The 17,946-nt window shown below is 21.1% G+C and overlaps 8 protein-coding genes across 8 annotated transcripts; 3 read left to right on the forward strand and 5 right to left on the reverse strand.

Moving 5' to 3' along the window:
- Positions 1–143: 143 nt before the first annotated feature.
- SRAE_1000185000 (NAD-dependent epimerase/dehydratase domain and NAD(P)-binding domain-containing protein) lies at positions 144–1,326 on the reverse strand (the record flags this gene model as incomplete). The annotated part of the gene is made up of 3 exons (XM_024648856.1): positions 144–823; positions 890–1,261; positions 1,314–1,326. The coding sequence occupies 3 exons, from the start codon at positions 1,324–1,326 to the stop codon at positions 144–146; spliced, it is 1,065 nt and encodes a 354-aa protein (XP_024502791.1).
- Positions 1,327–1,774: 448 nt separating this feature from the next.
- Positions 1,775–3,867, reverse strand: SRAE_1000185100 (G protein-coupled receptor, rhodopsin-like family and GPCR, rhodopsin-like, 7TM domain-containing protein; the record flags this gene model as incomplete). Its single annotated transcript, XM_024648857.1, has 4 exons — positions 1,775–2,797; positions 2,846–3,003; positions 3,051–3,274; positions 3,338–3,867. The coding sequence occupies 4 exons, from the start codon at positions 3,865–3,867 to the stop codon at positions 1,775–1,777; spliced, it is 1,935 nt and encodes a 644-aa protein (XP_024502792.1).
- Positions 3,868–6,535: 2,668 nt separating this feature from the next.
- On the reverse strand, positions 6,536–7,557 carry SRAE_1000185200 (Surfeit locus protein 1; the record flags this gene model as incomplete). The annotated part of the gene is made up of 4 exons (XM_024648858.1): positions 6,536–6,590; positions 6,634–7,286; positions 7,340–7,420; positions 7,456–7,557. The coding sequence occupies 4 exons, from the start codon at positions 7,555–7,557 to the stop codon at positions 6,536–6,538; spliced, it is 891 nt and encodes a 296-aa protein (XP_024502793.1).
- Positions 7,558–8,197: 640 nt separating this feature from the next.
- On the forward strand, positions 8,198–9,593 carry SRAE_1000185300 (Alpha-1,3-mannosyl-glycoprotein 2-beta-N-acetylglucosaminyltransferase; the record flags this gene model as incomplete). The annotated part of the gene is made up of 2 exons (XM_024648859.1): positions 8,198–8,302; positions 8,352–9,593. The coding sequence occupies 2 exons, from the start codon at positions 8,198–8,200 to the stop codon at positions 9,591–9,593; spliced, it is 1,347 nt and encodes a 448-aa protein (XP_024502794.1).
- A 110-nt stretch (positions 9,594–9,703) lies between these two features.
- Positions 9,704–10,183, forward strand: SRAE_1000185400 (15 kDa selenoprotein; the record flags this gene model as incomplete). The annotated part of the gene is made up of 1 exon (XM_024648860.1): positions 9,704–10,183. The coding sequence occupies one exon, from the start codon at positions 9,704–9,706 to the stop codon at positions 10,181–10,183; it is 480 nt and encodes a 159-aa protein (XP_024502795.1).
- A 94-nt stretch (positions 10,184–10,277) lies between these two features.
- SRAE_1000185500 (Sphingomyelin phosphodiesterase) lies at positions 10,278–12,131 on the reverse strand (the record flags this gene model as incomplete). Its single annotated transcript, XM_024648861.1, has 2 exons — positions 10,278–11,308; positions 11,354–12,131. The coding sequence occupies 2 exons, from the start codon at positions 12,129–12,131 to the stop codon at positions 10,278–10,280; spliced, it is 1,809 nt and encodes a 602-aa protein (XP_024502796.1).
- Positions 12,132–13,580: 1,449 nt separating this feature from the next.
- SRAE_1000185600 (CYTH-like domain-containing protein) lies at positions 13,581–14,765 on the forward strand (the record flags this gene model as incomplete). Its single annotated transcript, XM_024648862.1, has 1 exon — positions 13,581–14,765. One exon carries the CDS (start codon positions 13,581–13,583, stop codon positions 14,763–14,765), a length of 1,185 nt encoding a protein of 394 aa, XP_024502797.1.
- A 237-nt stretch (positions 14,766–15,002) lies between these two features.
- On the reverse strand, positions 15,003–17,638 carry SRAE_1000185700 (Neuronal calcium sensor 1; the record flags this gene model as incomplete). The annotated part of the gene is made up of 5 exons (XM_024648864.1): positions 15,003–15,119; positions 15,175–15,341; positions 15,381–15,623; positions 15,691–15,795; positions 17,590–17,638. The coding sequence occupies 5 exons, from the start codon at positions 17,636–17,638 to the stop codon at positions 15,003–15,005; spliced, it is 681 nt and encodes a 226-aa protein (XP_024502798.1).
- Between the last annotated feature and the right edge of the window lie 308 nt (positions 17,639–17,946).

Here is a 17,946-nt window from a genome sequence, read left to right on the forward strand (position 1 = left end):
TTTGTTAAATAAAAATATATTAAAAATGTATGTGTATTTTCTTTTCTTTTATTAAAGTTATTATATTTAACTTTTAAAAATGATATATATTTTATAGTATTAAAAAATCTTTGAAAAATAATATTATATTAGATATTTAAAAGTCAATTGTTATTCAAAGATCTTCCTTTGTATCCTCTTTTTTTAGGTAAAATACCATTTTCTATTAATGTATGCGCCATTTCAATAATTGCAATCTTAGCATTACTAAAATTTCTTCCCAATAATTTTTTTCCTTTTGAATTATCAAAATTAACCTCTCTATTTATTCTATCTAATATTTCTCCTGTCTCTGAATCTATAAAAGAATATATCCATAAAACAAGATAAGGAACTTGAAAACGAGGAATTCTATATCCTGATTTAGAAAATTCTGGTCTTAAACAATCGGCAACATCTTTAAACCATAAACTTGGAGTGTCTGTTAATAAAATTCTTTCACCATTAACTTCATTATTAGTCATTGCAATAATATGAGCCTCTGCCACATCTCTTACATCAACAAACCCCATCTGAAAAGCAGGAAGTGCCGGCATCTCACCAGATAAAAATTTTTTTATTACTGTAACAGAAGTTCCCTGATCAGATGACAATAATGGTCCAACAATTAATGTTGGATTAAGACAAGTTAATGGAAATTTATTTCCAGAAGTAATATTATTAACATAATCCCATGCAGCTTTTTCAGCTAAAGTTTTTGACTTAGCATAATATTTCATTTTTGGTGAATCAACATTTGACCAATCTTTTTCAGTAAAAATTCTATTTTCATCTTCATAACCTTCTAAAATTAAAAAAAAATATTATTATATTATAAATGTACTTTTATAAATATAAAATGTATATTTACCATTGATGGCAGCACAACTACTTGTTAAAACAACTTTTTTAACACTTAAACATTTATTTGCTGCTCTAAGTACAACCATCGTTCCATCAACAGCTATTTTAATAACACTTTCATCACTAACTACTGGAAATGGTGATGCTACATGAAGAACATAATCACAATCTTTAACAACATTTATCCATGATTCAAGTCCTTTTGTTAAATCAGCCTCAACTAAAGTTAAATTATTTTTACTATTTGGAAGATTTAAAAGATGTTGTATTTTTTCTTTATTTTTTAATGAACGAACAGTACCACGGACTCTGTAACCAGAATTAAGTAATTGTAAGACACAATGTGATGCCAAATATCCTGATGCTCCAGTAACAAGAACTAAAAAAAAGTATATATATATAATTATATATATATTATGTATAACTCTTACCCAACTCTGACATTTAAAAAAATATTATATAAATTGATATCTATAAAAATTATCTATTATAAAATGTATAGAAAAAAAAAATGGTATTAAAAAAAAAGACATAATACTCTTTTATTGTATATCTAAAATGCGTCATCACAAGATATATAAAGTATTTTAATAAATGGTATGTCATTAAAGACATATATATCATACATTTTAAATGATCTTTATTGATCTTACTATATTTTATATAAAATAATTTTTATTAAAGTTCTTTTAAGTTATTTATACTAAATTATATCAGATATATCTATCATTCAAGGTTAATATAATTAGAACATTTTACTATAGTTAAAAATGGTAAATTTTTAATAATATACAAATTTTTTTTTATTTTATTTTTAATGCTTACAAAAATAAATTAAAATATTTTACATATATTGACACCCGAGAAATAATAAATTTTATATATATATTTATTATTTTTTATATATTGTTCTTTTTTTAAATAATGAAAAAATATTTCTTAATGGTTGAAAAAATGAAAATTTGACATCATTATATTCTTTGTTTTTATTAATAAATTCATTGAATGTATTAATATTTCTTTTATCATTGATATATATAATTTTTTCATTATTATTAAATTCATACTGTAATAATGGTCTATCTGTACAACAATTTTTTACTGGAATTCTTTGAGCCTCCACAGCAGCACATATAGCACCACTTTTCATTTCTCTTATAGCAAAATTAAATAATTTATGACAATATTTTTCTAATAAAAAATTTGATTGTGGTAAGTCATTTAATAATTTATTTTTTTTTTTTAAATTTATTGTATTATGTATTTCAGGTATGGTATTTTCAGGATTTGATAATAATACCTCACATAAATAATTTCTCATTGTTTTTAAAATATCTGCATTTGTGTAATAATTTATTTTATAATATGTTGAGCCTATATATTTGCAATACTTAGCCAAATCTTCTAATGTTCCCTCATCTGAGGAGAGAATTTCTAAAAATTTATCTATTATATTATATACTTTTTCTCCAATTTGATTAATATTTTCATATTCAATTGAATTATTTAATAATTTTGGTTTTTCATTTAAAAATTTTTTGACAAGTTCAATACTAACATTTAATCCTTTATTATTCCATTCCTGAATTATTTCATCTAATATTTCTTTATTAATTAATGATTCTTTTAATGATGTTGATGATATTGTATGAGTAGTTTTTCTATCTTTTGAATGTTTTTTTAAATTATTTATAAATGTTGGCCAATTATAAAATATAAGCCAATTTGTTGCACCATGTAATGCAAGAAGAAAATTAGATAAATCTGTTAAATATAATGAAGTTGTATATTGTTTTATATCAACTTGATCATCACTTGATGATGAACCAGTTTTTGAACCAAAACCAAGAACTTCCATAAGTATAGTATTAAACATATAAAATGTATTACAACAAACAAATTTTACATTTAAAATCTTTAAAATAATAAGATTAAAGTTAAATAATATAAAAGATATACTTACAGTTAACATAAATGGGACATTCTTTTTTGTCTTTTTATTAATTATTTGTTGGCCAACTCGTCTTTTTTTGCATAAATGTAAAGTTTTTATCGTTAAAACAGCAATAGCAATTATTGGTAGAGGGGCTCTAAAGAAGATATCTGGTATAAGATGAACTACTATAAAATAAAAAATATTAAATTATTTATAATTTATTAATACTTACAAATAGCATAAAGTCTATTTCTTTCAATATCACTTGGAACAATTTGAGTATTAAAAGCAAAACCATGAGAAGTAAATTCATAACATTCTTTTAATGATTTTTCAAATGGTGCTGTTGTAAAATTTAAAACAACAGAACCAAGTATAATAATAAAACATAAAAGTTTAAGTGGAAAATAAAATTTTTGTGTTCTTCTTTCTAATGGTCTTGAAACAGCAATATATCTAAAAAAAAAAGTTTTAGTTTTTTTTTTAAAAGTTTTATATTATAATTAATTTTATACATACCTTTCTGTTGTAACAACTAATACTTGCCAAATTGAACCAGTTATACAAAAACTTGCTGTTGGTGTAAAAAAATATAAGATATATGCTATTATACCATAAAAAGGTGTCATTCCATAATATAAACTTGATACACCATAAGTTACTTCACAACATAATAGTAAAGCTATATCCCAGATACATAACATTATTAAGTGCCCTGATAATCTGGAGGAAAAACAATTTTTTGAACGTATCTGATGAAAAAGAAAAATATTTCCTATTAAACCAAATATTGTTAGGACAGATGTTGCAACTCCATTAATCCAAAATGAAAATGATGAATATGTATATAATGAATTTAATACATCAATTACATCAGAAGCATTTGAATCAGATGTTTCATAGTAAGCAATAATATTAAAACACCAATCCATTGTACTAGTAATATTTTCAATATAATCAAACGATATTAAATCATTTTTTTCAGAATCAATATCAAGTACAGTACCATTAAACTTATCTATTGTAGATATATTGGAATTAATTGACATTATTAGTAAACAATATAATTATTTTAATCTTTTAAATGTATATAACTTTATCAAAAAAAAAAAAACTTTGTTGTTGTAAATTTCTGTAACCAAAAAAAAAAAATATCAATTAAAAGAAGCATAAAATAAGAAGAAAAACATTTATGAAATAAAAGCTTTTTAAAACTGATTAGCATCATTCATTAATGTATCACGAAAGATAGAAAAATAAAGCTAATTGAAAAAATTTTTCATTAAAAATATTTAAAAAGAAACCATATATATAAAAAATTTTCAAGTGCTATAATACATTTATAAGTTTAAAATTTTTATCTGATGTAGTTTATATAAAATTTTTATCTTAATATAGATATAGAAAATATGGGGAATTATTAAAGTGTATGTTTATAAAATAAAATACTAAATATTAATGTCAAAAAATAAAAATAAAAAAATAAATATATTTTTATTAATGTACTTAAGGATCTATACATAGTGTATATTTATATATCAATTAATTAGTCTCAATATAATTTCAATTTTAACTATAACCTTATCACAAGGCAGTCCATTTTATTATTTGGAATTCGCTTAATTTGACAGAAATGGTGATAAAATAAATTTAGAGTGAATATAATTACAAATTAGCTAATTTTAGATGTGACGTCCTACCCCAAATTCAATCGACTTTTAAAATTTTTTTTAAAAATATTTAATCAAAATGACAAATTTTATTATATTATTTAAGGAAATAATATTGTAATAAAAGATAGTTATTTAAAAAAGTTACTAACTCTATTAGTAGTTAATAAATATGTGGTAAAATGTGATAAGAAATAATTTCTTTCACACTGTGATTAAACTGAATTTGTAAGCCATAGGCAAAGTCAAACTATTTAACTACTAATTTTTTTTGTTTAATTTTAATTTTTTTTAAAGATAGTTTTATAATAATCTTATGTCTACTTTGAATTTTAAAAATGATAATAATTGTTAAAATGATGCATTAGAAAATTTTTAATATCATATTTCAATAATAAATATAAAAATATTTGAAACAGCATGAAGATATAAAATTAACCAAATAATAGTTAATGATTTATTTTATCTCAATATATTTATAAGTAGGTTTTTGTCTAATATTTAATTAATATTGGTTAATGGGTAATATGAAATTTATATACTAAAAGAGTACCATAATTTATAGTGTCCTACTTGAAAATATAAACAACAGTACACGCAAAGGAGAAAAATGAAAGAATTCTCTAAAATATTTTGAAAAAAAATATATAAAACTTTTTAAGAAATATAAAAATTTTTAATTAGAAATATTTTTGAGAATAATATCAAATTATTTTAATAAAAATTCTAATATGTTATTGTTTTGTGGTTAAATAAATATCATAAATTTACTACAGACAGACTAAACTTGTTCTATGTTAATTAAAAAAAATTTTTCAAATCTTATCACATAAAAGCTGGGGAAAATTGTTTGAATATTCACATAAAAGTAATTAAGATTATTTATCAATAAGATAGAAAAATGTTTTATTTCAAAAAAATTATACATGTAAATACTTCAGTAACATGAACCTATGCATAAAATCAAAAAAAAAAAATATAATTAGCTTTTTATAAACACTTCTCGAAAAATGTTATTTAATAAAAAAATTAATTAAAATTTATAGATGTTACTTGACGACAAAAAGTTGATGATCTTAATAAATTTATGTAATAATATAAAAATAATAATTTTTACCATATAATTTTTGAAATGGTAAAAAAAAGGACAAATATACTTATTTAAATCAAATTTATTCAATGTCATTAAACACACTTACTAAACTATTGTTATGCCATTTTATTTTATGAAGTGGAAAAAAATTTCTATTGTCATTCTAAGAGGATAAATTACTTTTTTCTCATTTAAATGTTATTTATAATAGTTGTTAAAATAAATTTTAGGTATAAAATATAAATTTCTAAACAGCTAATGATACTCTAATATAGAAAGTTGTGTCACTAAATGTTTGTAAAATAAATGTTATTAAATAATTTTCCTTTACAAATATAAGAAATAATATGTTATGCCTTTATAAATGGATTGTTTCTTTGTTTAAAATTTTTTCACATTAAAAAACACATTAGTATTAAAAAAAACAAATTAGTAGATATTAATATATTAATTTTTTTTTCTTTTTGTTAATTTAAACTAAGAAGACAAAAAAAAAAATTTTTTTTTTAATAATATATTAAGATTACTAATAAATAATTATATGTATATGAAAATAAGCATAATTTAATTTTTTTTCTTATGTTTCACAAAAAAATTTGATTTTATAATTTAAATATATATTTTTTAAAACACATATATATATAAAATATTTAAAAGTAATAGATTTATAAAACCAAATTATTTTAAATATATTTAAAGTACTTTAATTAAAGCAATACTTAAAAAAAACACAACTCAGTAAATTGATGGTAGATTTTTTTAATATTTAAAACATTATGTCTATTAATATATGTTAAATTATATATAAAAGGATGTTTTTTTTTTAAACCTAAAAATTAACATTTGTTTTAATAGAAACATAAACGATTAGATTCATTAAATATTTTATAACATTAACAAACTTTGAAATTAAAGTTCTTTTAACTATTTAAAAATAAAAAAAAATAAAAACATTTATTTAATAAAACGAAGATACCACATAATTAGTGTCAGTGCCGTCATAGAATACCTAAAAAATAATTATTAAATTACCAATTAGTAATAAAACTAACCATGTTACAAAATACTCCACATGTTTATTTTTAATCTCAATGTTACTTTGCCCTGAAATTGGACCGTTTGGTAAATATGAATGTTTTTCAGTGGCTTCCAAATATATTGGTTCAGCACCGCAATAATTTCCCATCTCTTTAAAATTTTTATAAAACCAAATACCATCATTTGGTCGATTTTCAGAAACAAATTGAGGTCTATTTTCTGATTTTCTAATAATAGCCGAAATTTTGACAGTTCCTGTAGGAAATGTTTCTAAACGTTTTTCCTGTGGCATCATATCTTTTGGAATCCAACCTCGATTAATCATAACTATGATGTTTGTTCCTTTTATTTTAAATGGGGTAATTATATGAGCTCCTCCACTTGAAATATTATTAGAAGCAACTATGCCACTAATGTTACTGGCATTTTTTTGAAATTCTCTATCTAACCTCCCCCGAGGGTAAATGAGAAATTCCCTGTCATGTAAAAATTCACCTTCAATTTCAGTTCTCATATATTCCATTTCATTTAATTTCTCAAGATTGTCAACTGGAAATTCACAGCACTCCTCACCCACCTTATTTTTAAATTCTTTAATAAGATTCTCTTTCCAAAACCATCTTTGAACTTGCCAACAACCAAGATAAAATGTAAATGCTGGTACAATCTTAAAATAAAATTACCATTTAAAATTAGAATAACAAAAAAGTTTATACATACAAGTAAAGAAAAACTTCCTAAAGTTAATTTTTTTTCTTTATTCTTTCCTGACTCATATTTAAAAGTATGTTTTTCTTTTAACTTAAAATAATTAGAAAATACTTTCACTAACTTACATTAAGAATATTTTCATTTTTCTTCTTACTACAACAATTTCTGGTTAAAAAAATTTTATAATTTTTTGAAATTTTTGATAAATATTCATATTTAATAAGCATTGTACTTTACTACTAATTATTTTGCCATTATATGTATATTTTTTTCCTTAAATATCTTACAACGAAAAATTAAAAAGTTATTGGTAAATTGTCTTTTATCTAATATTAATAAAGAAAAAGGCAAACAAGCAGACATCAACTTCCAACGGGGAAGAAAATTGCTTTTTTTATAATTAAGATTAATTGTAAAACATTATTACTATCATGTAGTTTTTAATGTATGCTTGAACTAATTCAAATAATTCATTAAAAATTTTAAAACTTTTTTCTATAATCATATTTATTTACATTTAAAATTACTTTTTAAACTTTCATATAAATTTATAATATTTTCATGTAATATAGTTTTTTTTTAATAGTTATATTATTTTTTTTTCATAAAAGGGAAAAACTTTTTATAACTATATATTTATATTACTTAGAAATGATAATACATTGATCGATATCATAGAACTGTAACTTTAAAAATCACTTTATAAATATTAATTTTATTTTTTTTTTCTTTGTTAAACTTTTTTTAGAATCCAATGTATAATAAAAAATAAATATTATTTATAAAAAAATTGTCAACTATTTATACATACTTTGAACAAAATTTTCAAACACTTAATAAAATCTATTCTTTTATCCACAAATTTCAATGCAAAGTTTTAATAATTTAATTGTTTTTATTTTTTTAATTTTTTTTTCAATTTTATTTTTGTTTTCATTTCTTTCAACAAATAATTCTTACTATGACAGTAGTGTAAGTAAAATTGTAGTAAGAAATTATCATTAAAGTTTATTTTTTTTAGGTCTTAAGCAGATTAAAGAAATATGATTTGTTAAATCAACTTGATTTGCTAGAACTAGAGGTTGCTGAAGAGAAAGCGGAATTGGAAAAGTTAACAATGATAGTTTCAAAATTTGAAAAAGAATTAAATTCTATTAATTATGAAAAAGTTCAAAATTCTACTGTAATACCTGTTGTGGTATTAGTTTGTAATCGTGTAGAAGCTTTAAAATCTTTAATTTCAAAACTATTAAAAATTAGACCATCAATAGAAACTTTTCCAATATATGTTTCTCAAGATTGCAATAGTCCTGACATATTAGAAATGATTAAGAATTTTTATATTAAAAATATTACATATATAAAACATACTAGTCCATTAGAAAATAATAATGTTGTTATTCCACAGAATATGCTTAGATATAAATCTTACTATTACATTTCACGGCACTATAAACTTATACTTCAACATATTTTTGACCAATTAAATTATGAGGCAGCAATACTTTTAGAAGATGACTTAGATGTTTCTGATGATATTTTTTCATACTTCAATGCAACATACCATAAATTGTTAATTTCAGACAAATCATTATATTGCATTTCAGCATGGAATGATAATGGTTTACCGGAATTAATTGACTTAAAGGATAATGTTGGTTTATATAGGACAGATTTCTTTCCTGGACTTGGATGGTTATTAACAAAAAATTTGTGGATGGAATTAGGAAATCGTTGGCCAGATGGCTTTTGGGATGACTGGATTAGGAAACCTGAACAACGTAAAGATAGAATGTGTATTAGACCAGAAATTTCAAGAACAAGCATGACTAAATTTGGAGCAGAAGGTGCTAGTAAAGGATATTTTTTTAGAAATTTTTTGAGTCGTATAAAATTAAATGATATTAGTGTTGATTTCAGCAATTTAGATTTATCATATTTAACAGAAAAAAATTATGAAAAGTATTATATGAATATTGTTTATAATAAATCAAAATTAATTTCATTTAACAATCTTAAAACTTACTTAAATCAATCAAATATTATAAAAAAAAAAAACATTTTTAGGGTAGAATATTCAACATTTAATGAATATGAAGAGATAGCAAAATTTTTAGAAATGATGAGAGATTTTAAGGAAGGTGTTGAAAGGACAGCTTATAAAGGAATTGTTACTGTTTTTAAAAATGAAACAAGAATATTTGTTGCACCAAAACAAAATGAATGGAAAGGATATGATAGAAAATGGGAATTTATACCATAAATAAAAAATTTTATTTATTATTATTTTTTTTTTTTCAAAATATACACGGATTAATTTCCTGTAAAATATTTGTTATTATATATAATTTGTTTAATTTTTATATTTAGATAATGGTAAGGGTAAACAAATTTATAAAGTCAATATTTTTTATATTTACTTTTTCAATATTATTATTGGATGTTTTTGGTGAGGATGATTTTTATACAATTGAAGAATGTAAAGATCTTGGATTTAATAAAGATACATTACGATGTTCAACATGTGATAAATTAACACAATTTTCATTAGAAGAATTATATACAGATTGTAAGTCATGTTGTTGGGAGGAAAAAGATAAAGTTCATGAAAAATATGCATTTGCTTATATTGAGTATTGTGAATGTAATATTGCTCGTTTTCCTCAAGCACAAGCATTTATAAAATCAGGTATGGTAAGTGAATGGGGAAATCAATTAAAAGTAAAACATGTTCGTGGATCTCTTCCAACTTTAGTTATGAAAGATAAAAAAGGAATGACAATTAAATCTTTTAATATTGAAAGTTGGGATACTAATACTATTAAAGAATTTTTGGATGGTTGGTTAGAATAATCGTCAAACTATTAATTAAAAACGGTTAACTATTTTATTGTAATATTTGTTATACATTTATATTTAAAATAAAGTATTTCATAAAGAAAACAATTTACATACTACATTTATCTTTAGGTATTTCATTGATAATGTATCTTTTTAAATCTTCAATATTTTTTGGTAAATGACTAAAATCAGTCTTAGTTGTATATTTTGTCTTTCTTCTTCTTTTTTTATCTAAACTTTTTTGTATACTTAATGGAATATCATCACATAATGATTCACTATGATGAGCTTGTCGAATTGAACATAAATGTTTTCTATAACATAATTCATCACATTCCATATTACTACGACGATAGTAATTTTTAATATATCTTTGAAATAATATATCATCTTTACCATAATTCATGAAATGATTTAAAAGATTATTCCAATCAGTAGGTCTTAATGATGTAAGAGAATATTCATTTATAACAGATGAATAAAGTTGTTCCCATACTGGTGATTCAGCATTTCCTTGTGTAGTTAAATTTAAAAACCATTCTTCAAAATCAAGTAATTGGAATGAAGAACCTTCATAATTTCCATCAACAGTATAAATTCTGTAAGCAGGATTGTATTCACTATATGTTGTTACTGATGGTGCTGAATAAATAACTGATGTTGGTCTACTTCTACCATTATTCATATCAATAAAAGTTAAATAAAATTCTTCAGAATGTGTATGTCCAAAAAATTGAGCCATTACAATATTTTCATATCTATTTATAAGATTATAATAATTTCTTGCCCATCCCTCTAATGCTTCACTATCACCACCAGGAATATGAGCAACAATATGAACTTTATCACCAGCAGCTTCAGCATCAGCTAATTGTTTTGCAAACCATGACATACTACCATCAGGATCAGTTTGATTTATATAAAGGAAAAAGTTAACAGCATCACCTAAAGCATTATTAAGTGAAATTAATCGAAGTCCTTTATAAAGTTGTGTTGTATAACATCCCATATATCTTACAACTTCTAATTGATTTGAAGGTATCCATGGTTTCCAGTTATCAGCCATTGATCCATATAACCATGTCATATTAAATCGTTCCGGAACGTTATGTAATGCAAAATTATCTATTGGAACACCTAAAAATAGTTTAATATTAAAATTTATTATATTATTTGAAATACCTTCATGATTTCCAACAGCCATATAAGTTTTTTTATTTGGAAAATATGTTTTAAAAAGAGAAGTAATATTTCTAATTGTTTCAACATGTCCCTCTTTAGTATAATCCCAATCAGCATGTGATTCTAAGTCACCAGAAACAACAATATAATCTATATCATTATGTGTCTTAGAAATATGTTGTAACATATTTTCTAATGTAGCATATGGGACATCACAATGACCAATATGACCCCATTTTGGAGCAGAAACATTAACACTTTTTAAAACAATTTCATTTATATCTTTTGGTGGTCTACAACATTGGGGTTCACTACATTCAGCTTCTGTACCAGGTGTATATTGAGAATCAATATGTATATCAGATATATGAAGTACTTTTAATTTTGGTTTTGAATTATCAGGTAATTTTGGTACCTTTACTGAAGGTTTATTTCCTGGAATTGGAATAGTCCAATTTGATCCAAGCTCTAAAATTGGTTTTCCACAATCTTTTATAATAAGACTACACATTTCTTCAGGATTTACAATTAACCTTCCAGCTATATAAAAAAATTCATCTTTAAATTTACCAACAATTCCTTGACAAACAAAATTATCTTCAATTTTTAATTTATCACAAACAAAAGTTAGAGCATCAGCTAAACAACTATCAACTGTATTACTTCCCCATATTTGATGTAACAATGAAACAATAGTATAACAAGTTGAACATGCTTCAGATTCACTTCTTACTGTAAAAATAATTGAAAATAATATGGGTAAAAATTTTAAATTCATTTTTAACAAAAATGAAACATGCCAGAATATAATTAATATTAAAACTCTTATCAGTATATTAAGTAACGTGTTTGTCTTTTAATATTTTGATAATAAACTATTATTATTATAGGTGAATATGTGATAAGTGTGATATAATTTAGATAAGAAAGACTAATTTTTCTTTAATTATGATTTATTGGTAAAAATATAATTTTCATTTGTCAAAGTACAGAACATGAAATTGCTATCTACAAGATTATTTCTATCATTAAAACAATCTATTAAGATATGCGTTTTATATTGACATTACTTTTAATGGTATTTGATTTAACTTTTTATTTTATTTTATTTTTTTTTTATAAAAATAAAAAAGTTATAAATAATGCAAAAATGTTTATAAATAAGTAATAAATATGTTAGATTCAGAAATGAAAATAACTTAAGTAGTTGACTGAAACACTGTGAAGTTAAATTTTGTAATTATACGTGTGATACTTAAAATATTATTTTATTTAATAACATTTTATGTAAAAATTAAGTTTTTAAAAACTAAATTACATTACAAAAATACATTTTTTTTTACATATAATACATTAATTGGTGTAATAAAATTATTGAAATTTAAAAAATTGTTAGTTTTTTTATTATTTATTAACATTTTAACATATTTTTTTAACATATATATTGATGTTTTAAAGAGTATAAATTAAAAATGACTATACATCTTCGTATAAAATTTATATATTTTAGAATTGTAATTTTATTTATTATTCAATAATAAAGTTTTTAATTGATAATTACTTTTAAATATAGACATTTTTTTTTATTTTTATTATTTAAAAAACTTTTATTTTAAAAAAATATTTAAAATTTGATTTTTACCTTTATATAAAAATAAAGAATTTTTTAATATAAGGAAAATTAAATGCGCAGTTAAAGTGTTTCTAAGCATAGATAAATATTAAAGACTTTGCTAATATTGATTATTTTTTTTTTTTTTAAATATTAGTTTTGGAATTATTTTATAAGTTAATATTAGTTTCAAATTTAATTATTATTATTTTTTGAAGTAATTATATGGTGTAGAAAAGTAATACTAATACAAAATAAGTAATAATAATTTATTTTTATATTTTAGAACTGATTGTATTTAAAAGAAAAGAATATTGTTTATTGAAAAAAATTAATTCTTTTTATAACAAATGCCCAAACAGAATAAGGAACAATAACTATTTTGCTTTTTATTTTTATTTTTTTTTTTGGAAAAATTTAATGTTATTTAAAATATTTAAGATAACAAGAATTTATATATATTTTTGTATATAAAGTATTTGGTAAACTAATAAAAAAAAAATTATTTAAATAGATAATTAAAAAGCATTTTTAACATAAGATACTATTATTTATTTTAATTATATGTTACTAAAATTGAAAAATTATTTTGATAAGTAATATATAATTTTTCAAATGAATGATAATGTTGATAAACGAAAAAGAATAATATATAAATTGGTACTAACTGGTGGACCATGTGGAGGAAAGACAACCGGCCAAAATCGTTTAATTTCATTTTTTGAAGGAATGGGATGGAAAGTTTATGGTGTACCAGAAACAGCAACTGTTCTTATTGGTGGTGGGGTAAAATTTTGTGAATTAAATGATAAACAAGTTCATACATTTCAAAAAGATTTATTATTAACAATGTTAAGAATTGAACAAACATTTTTTAATTTAGCAGAATTAGAAAATGAGAAGAATGTTCTTATTATTTGTGATAGGGGAACACTAGATCCATCTGTTTATATTTCAAAAGAAGGTTGGAATTCAATAATACATGATTTAAAATTATCACAATTTGATTTAAGAGATAATAGGTATAATCATGTAGTTCATATGGTTTCAGCTGCTGATGGAGCAGAAAAATTTTATACATTATCAAATAATGCTGCAAGATCAGAAAATATTAAGCAGGCTTTAGAATTAGATCGTAAAACAAGAGAAGCATGGATTGGTCATCCTTATGTTGATGTTGTTGATAATCAAGATTGTAAAACATTTGAAGATAAAATTTTAAAATTAATACAAATTGTTTGTGAAAGAATTGGAATTTGTAATAATGAGGGTCTTTCAAGTAATTCAAGAAAAAGAAAATGGCTTGTTAAATCTTTTGATGAATCTAAATTTCCTCATTTTGAGGAATTTATTGTTAATCATGATTATTTATTATCAGAGGATGAAAATGTACAAGTTCGAGTTCGTGAAAGAAGACAAGGACAATACTCAACATATACAATTACAACACGTATTAAACATGATGAAAATCCAATTGAAACAAGAATGCAAATAAATTATCGAGAGTATCTTCAATATTTACAAATAAAAGATAATAATAAATGTACACTTCATAAGAGACGCCGTTGTTTTCAGTATGGTACACAATTTTATCATTTAGATATTTTTATAAATCCTCTTCCAAAATGTTTTAACAATCAACAAATTATGATTCTAGAGACATATTCAACAAAACCAATAGGTAGTCCATTGCCAGAATTACCTCCATTCTTAACTGTTGTTAAAGAAATAACAAATGACAAAAATTTTTCAATGTACAATTTGGCAGACAATAAATGTAAAAATCTTTTATTAAATTAATTTTTTTATTTCAAAAAAAAAAAATTTATATAGTAATTATCATGAATGTTAAAAAAAAAAATTTTTTTTTATACTATAAAAAATATTAATTAAAAAAAAAAGTTATATCTTTATTTAAAATGTAAGAGATCTTTTATATTTAATCATTTAATAATATTTTTTTTTGTTGTAAAAATAATGACTTAAATACTTTTCATGTTATTTTTGAAAAAAAAATTTTTTTTTTATTTATTGCTATTATTCAAATGTATTTGTTTCATCTGATGACATGTCAATTGTCAATGCCTGAACAATCCATGGATCATTTTTTGAACCTTGTTTAAATTCATCTCTTGTCAATTTTCCATCATAATTCTTAAGTTATTAAAAAAAAAGGATAATAAATAAATAACTAAAAGATAAAACTTACAATATCCATTGTGGCAAAAATTTTTTCAACTCTCTTTTCTGGAGTATCTTCATCTTTTGGTAATTCTAACATATTACCAATCATAGAATATATTGCATCAACAATATTAATCATTTCCATTTTTGTGATAAATCCATCCTTATCCACATCATATAAAGAAAAAGCCCCTAAAAAATAATATTAAAAATAATTTTCAATAAACTTACAGTCTAATTTTTCATCTAAAGATCCTTGTGAGGTTAAGCTTAATGCAGAGATAAACTCTTTAAATGATATATGACCATCCCCATTATTGTCAAAAACATTAAAGACAAATGAGGCAAATTTTGTTGGATCGCCATTTGGAAAAAATTGTTTGTAAATATTTTGAAATTCATCTATTTTCAATTCTCCGGATGGGCAATCACGAATAAAGTCTTTGTACCATTTTTTTAATTCTCGTTTGGTAACTGAATAAATAATTTTAAATATACATATATATATATATATTTATATATATAATTAACTATAACTTACAATATGTTTTACTTTCTAATTCATTCAATTCCTCTTCTGTTAATTTTTTACTAGCTTTTTTTTTACTTGAATCATCTTTTATTTTACTATTATTTTTACCCATAACTAAAAGATTGTTATTGCATAAAAAATTATTCTTAAAATGATTTTTTTTATAATTGTTATAATATTGTATATTTTATTAACAAAAAAAAAAGAAAGAAAGAAGGAGTAAAAAATTAAAAGAAAACTTTTTTTTTGCCAAAAAGAAAAATGTAAAAAAAATAATATATTTAAAATTAGTAAAAATTAGTTCACTAATAACAAGCCAAACTTTAATTTTTTAATATGTTTAAAAACAAACCCATTCTAACAATGTATTATCTCTATTTAAATCACCAAAATAATTTGGAAAATGTTTTTGTTGGGTGATAAAATTAAAAATAAAAATTGAAAAATAAAAAAATTAATATATGTTTTTTCTTTGCATCATTGAAATAAACGTCACAATGATATTAATATAATCACCAAGTTGTCTTTTTTACTATTAAAATAAATATTATAAGAAAAAATAATGATTAGTTTTAAAAAAAAAATTGCCTTTATATATTAGTGTTACAAATATATAATATATGTAATATTTTTCTTTTATACTATGATACATAATAAGAAACACGCTACATATTATTTGAAACAATAAATAATGAAAATATAAAAAAATTTATTTGTTATTTTAAAACCGTGGGTTTTTAACTTCCATGTTATAGCTTTATAACAAATTATATAAAAAATGCTATTTATTTTCTTTTTATATTATATAGGTAATAAAAAGTATCTTATTTAATAAAATAAAATAAATATTTAGTATCTTAATTTATAAAAAAAATATAAGTAATCATTAATTATTATAATTATTAAAAATGTATATGTTTTTAATATCAAAATAATTTGTACTTTTATGTACTAATTAATAAATTAAAATAAGGTAAAAAAAAAAAAGTATTTAAAAAATTTTTATAAGTTACATCAAGATGAAACTATTTGTTAATATAAACAAACTTTGGTGTTTAAAAAGAGGCAAAATTTAAACGAATTGTGTTATAAATAATTAATACAAATTATAATGACATTTAGTTTTATAATAATTTTAAAATTAACTTATTTTCTAAAATAACAATTGAATTTTTTTTTTATCTTTTATAATTTATATATAGAAATATAATTAAAAATATATATATATATTTATATATTTATTTATTAAATGCAATAATGAATGTATAGATAACGGAAGACTTATTAGCAAAAAAAAATATTCATATCATTTTTTAATTTATTTTAAAATAAGTAAGATATTTATTAGATAATACACGTGATTTATATTTAATGACTACTATAACAAAAAAAATTGAACCAAAAATACTTTTAGAATAATTGTTAACTAGTTGTTGTTAATTTTTATAGAAAAAAAAAATAATTTAAATACTTTTAACAATTTTACAAACCTTATATTTAGAATGATTAGAAATGGCAGTGTACTAATATGTGGCAAATAAAAAAGTAATTTGAGCCTTTGGTATTTGCATGGAAGCCGGCAATAAAAAGAGATAAAATAATTTGATGTATATTGGTGTATATACACTTCATAATATGATATAACTAACACAGTATTTTTAATTTGCTAATGAAACCTATACAAATTTATTTTATAAGAAATAAAAAATCTTTATAACTATTTATCAGTTTTCTCTAATTAAAATTTAATATTATATTACTTTTTATGTTTTAATTTTTGAAGCACTTATTATTATTTTTTCAGAATTACAAGTACATAAATCATGTATAGATTAATTTATGCAAAGCAAATGCTTTTGTCATGTATAATATTAAGTTAACTAAGATAAACTTTATATTTTAACTCACCATAGATATAACATTTAGGTAGAATAACAGTAATTATATAATTAAACATTTTATATTATATGTCTTATACTAATGAAAAAAAAATTAAGACATTAACATGAAACAACTTATAAATATCTCCTTTATATAAATATATGTTATTGTAAAAAAATTATATAAAAATATTAATAAAAATATATCATTATAAATAATAATTATTAAAAATCAAATATTTATAATATCTATATTTAAAAAAAAGGAAGATAATATAGATAGATGCTTTTATCTTTATCTCACTAAATAATTTTATAATTCAATTAATATATTATTTATAAATTATTCATTTTTGATACATTTTTACTTTTATAAAAATTTTCA

This window comes from Strongyloides ratti, assembly GCF_001040885.1.
Source record: "Strongyloides ratti genome assembly S_ratti_ED321, chromosome : 1".
Classification (NCBI taxonomy): Eukaryota; Metazoa; Nematoda; class Chromadorea; order Rhabditida; family Strongyloididae; genus Strongyloides; species Strongyloides ratti.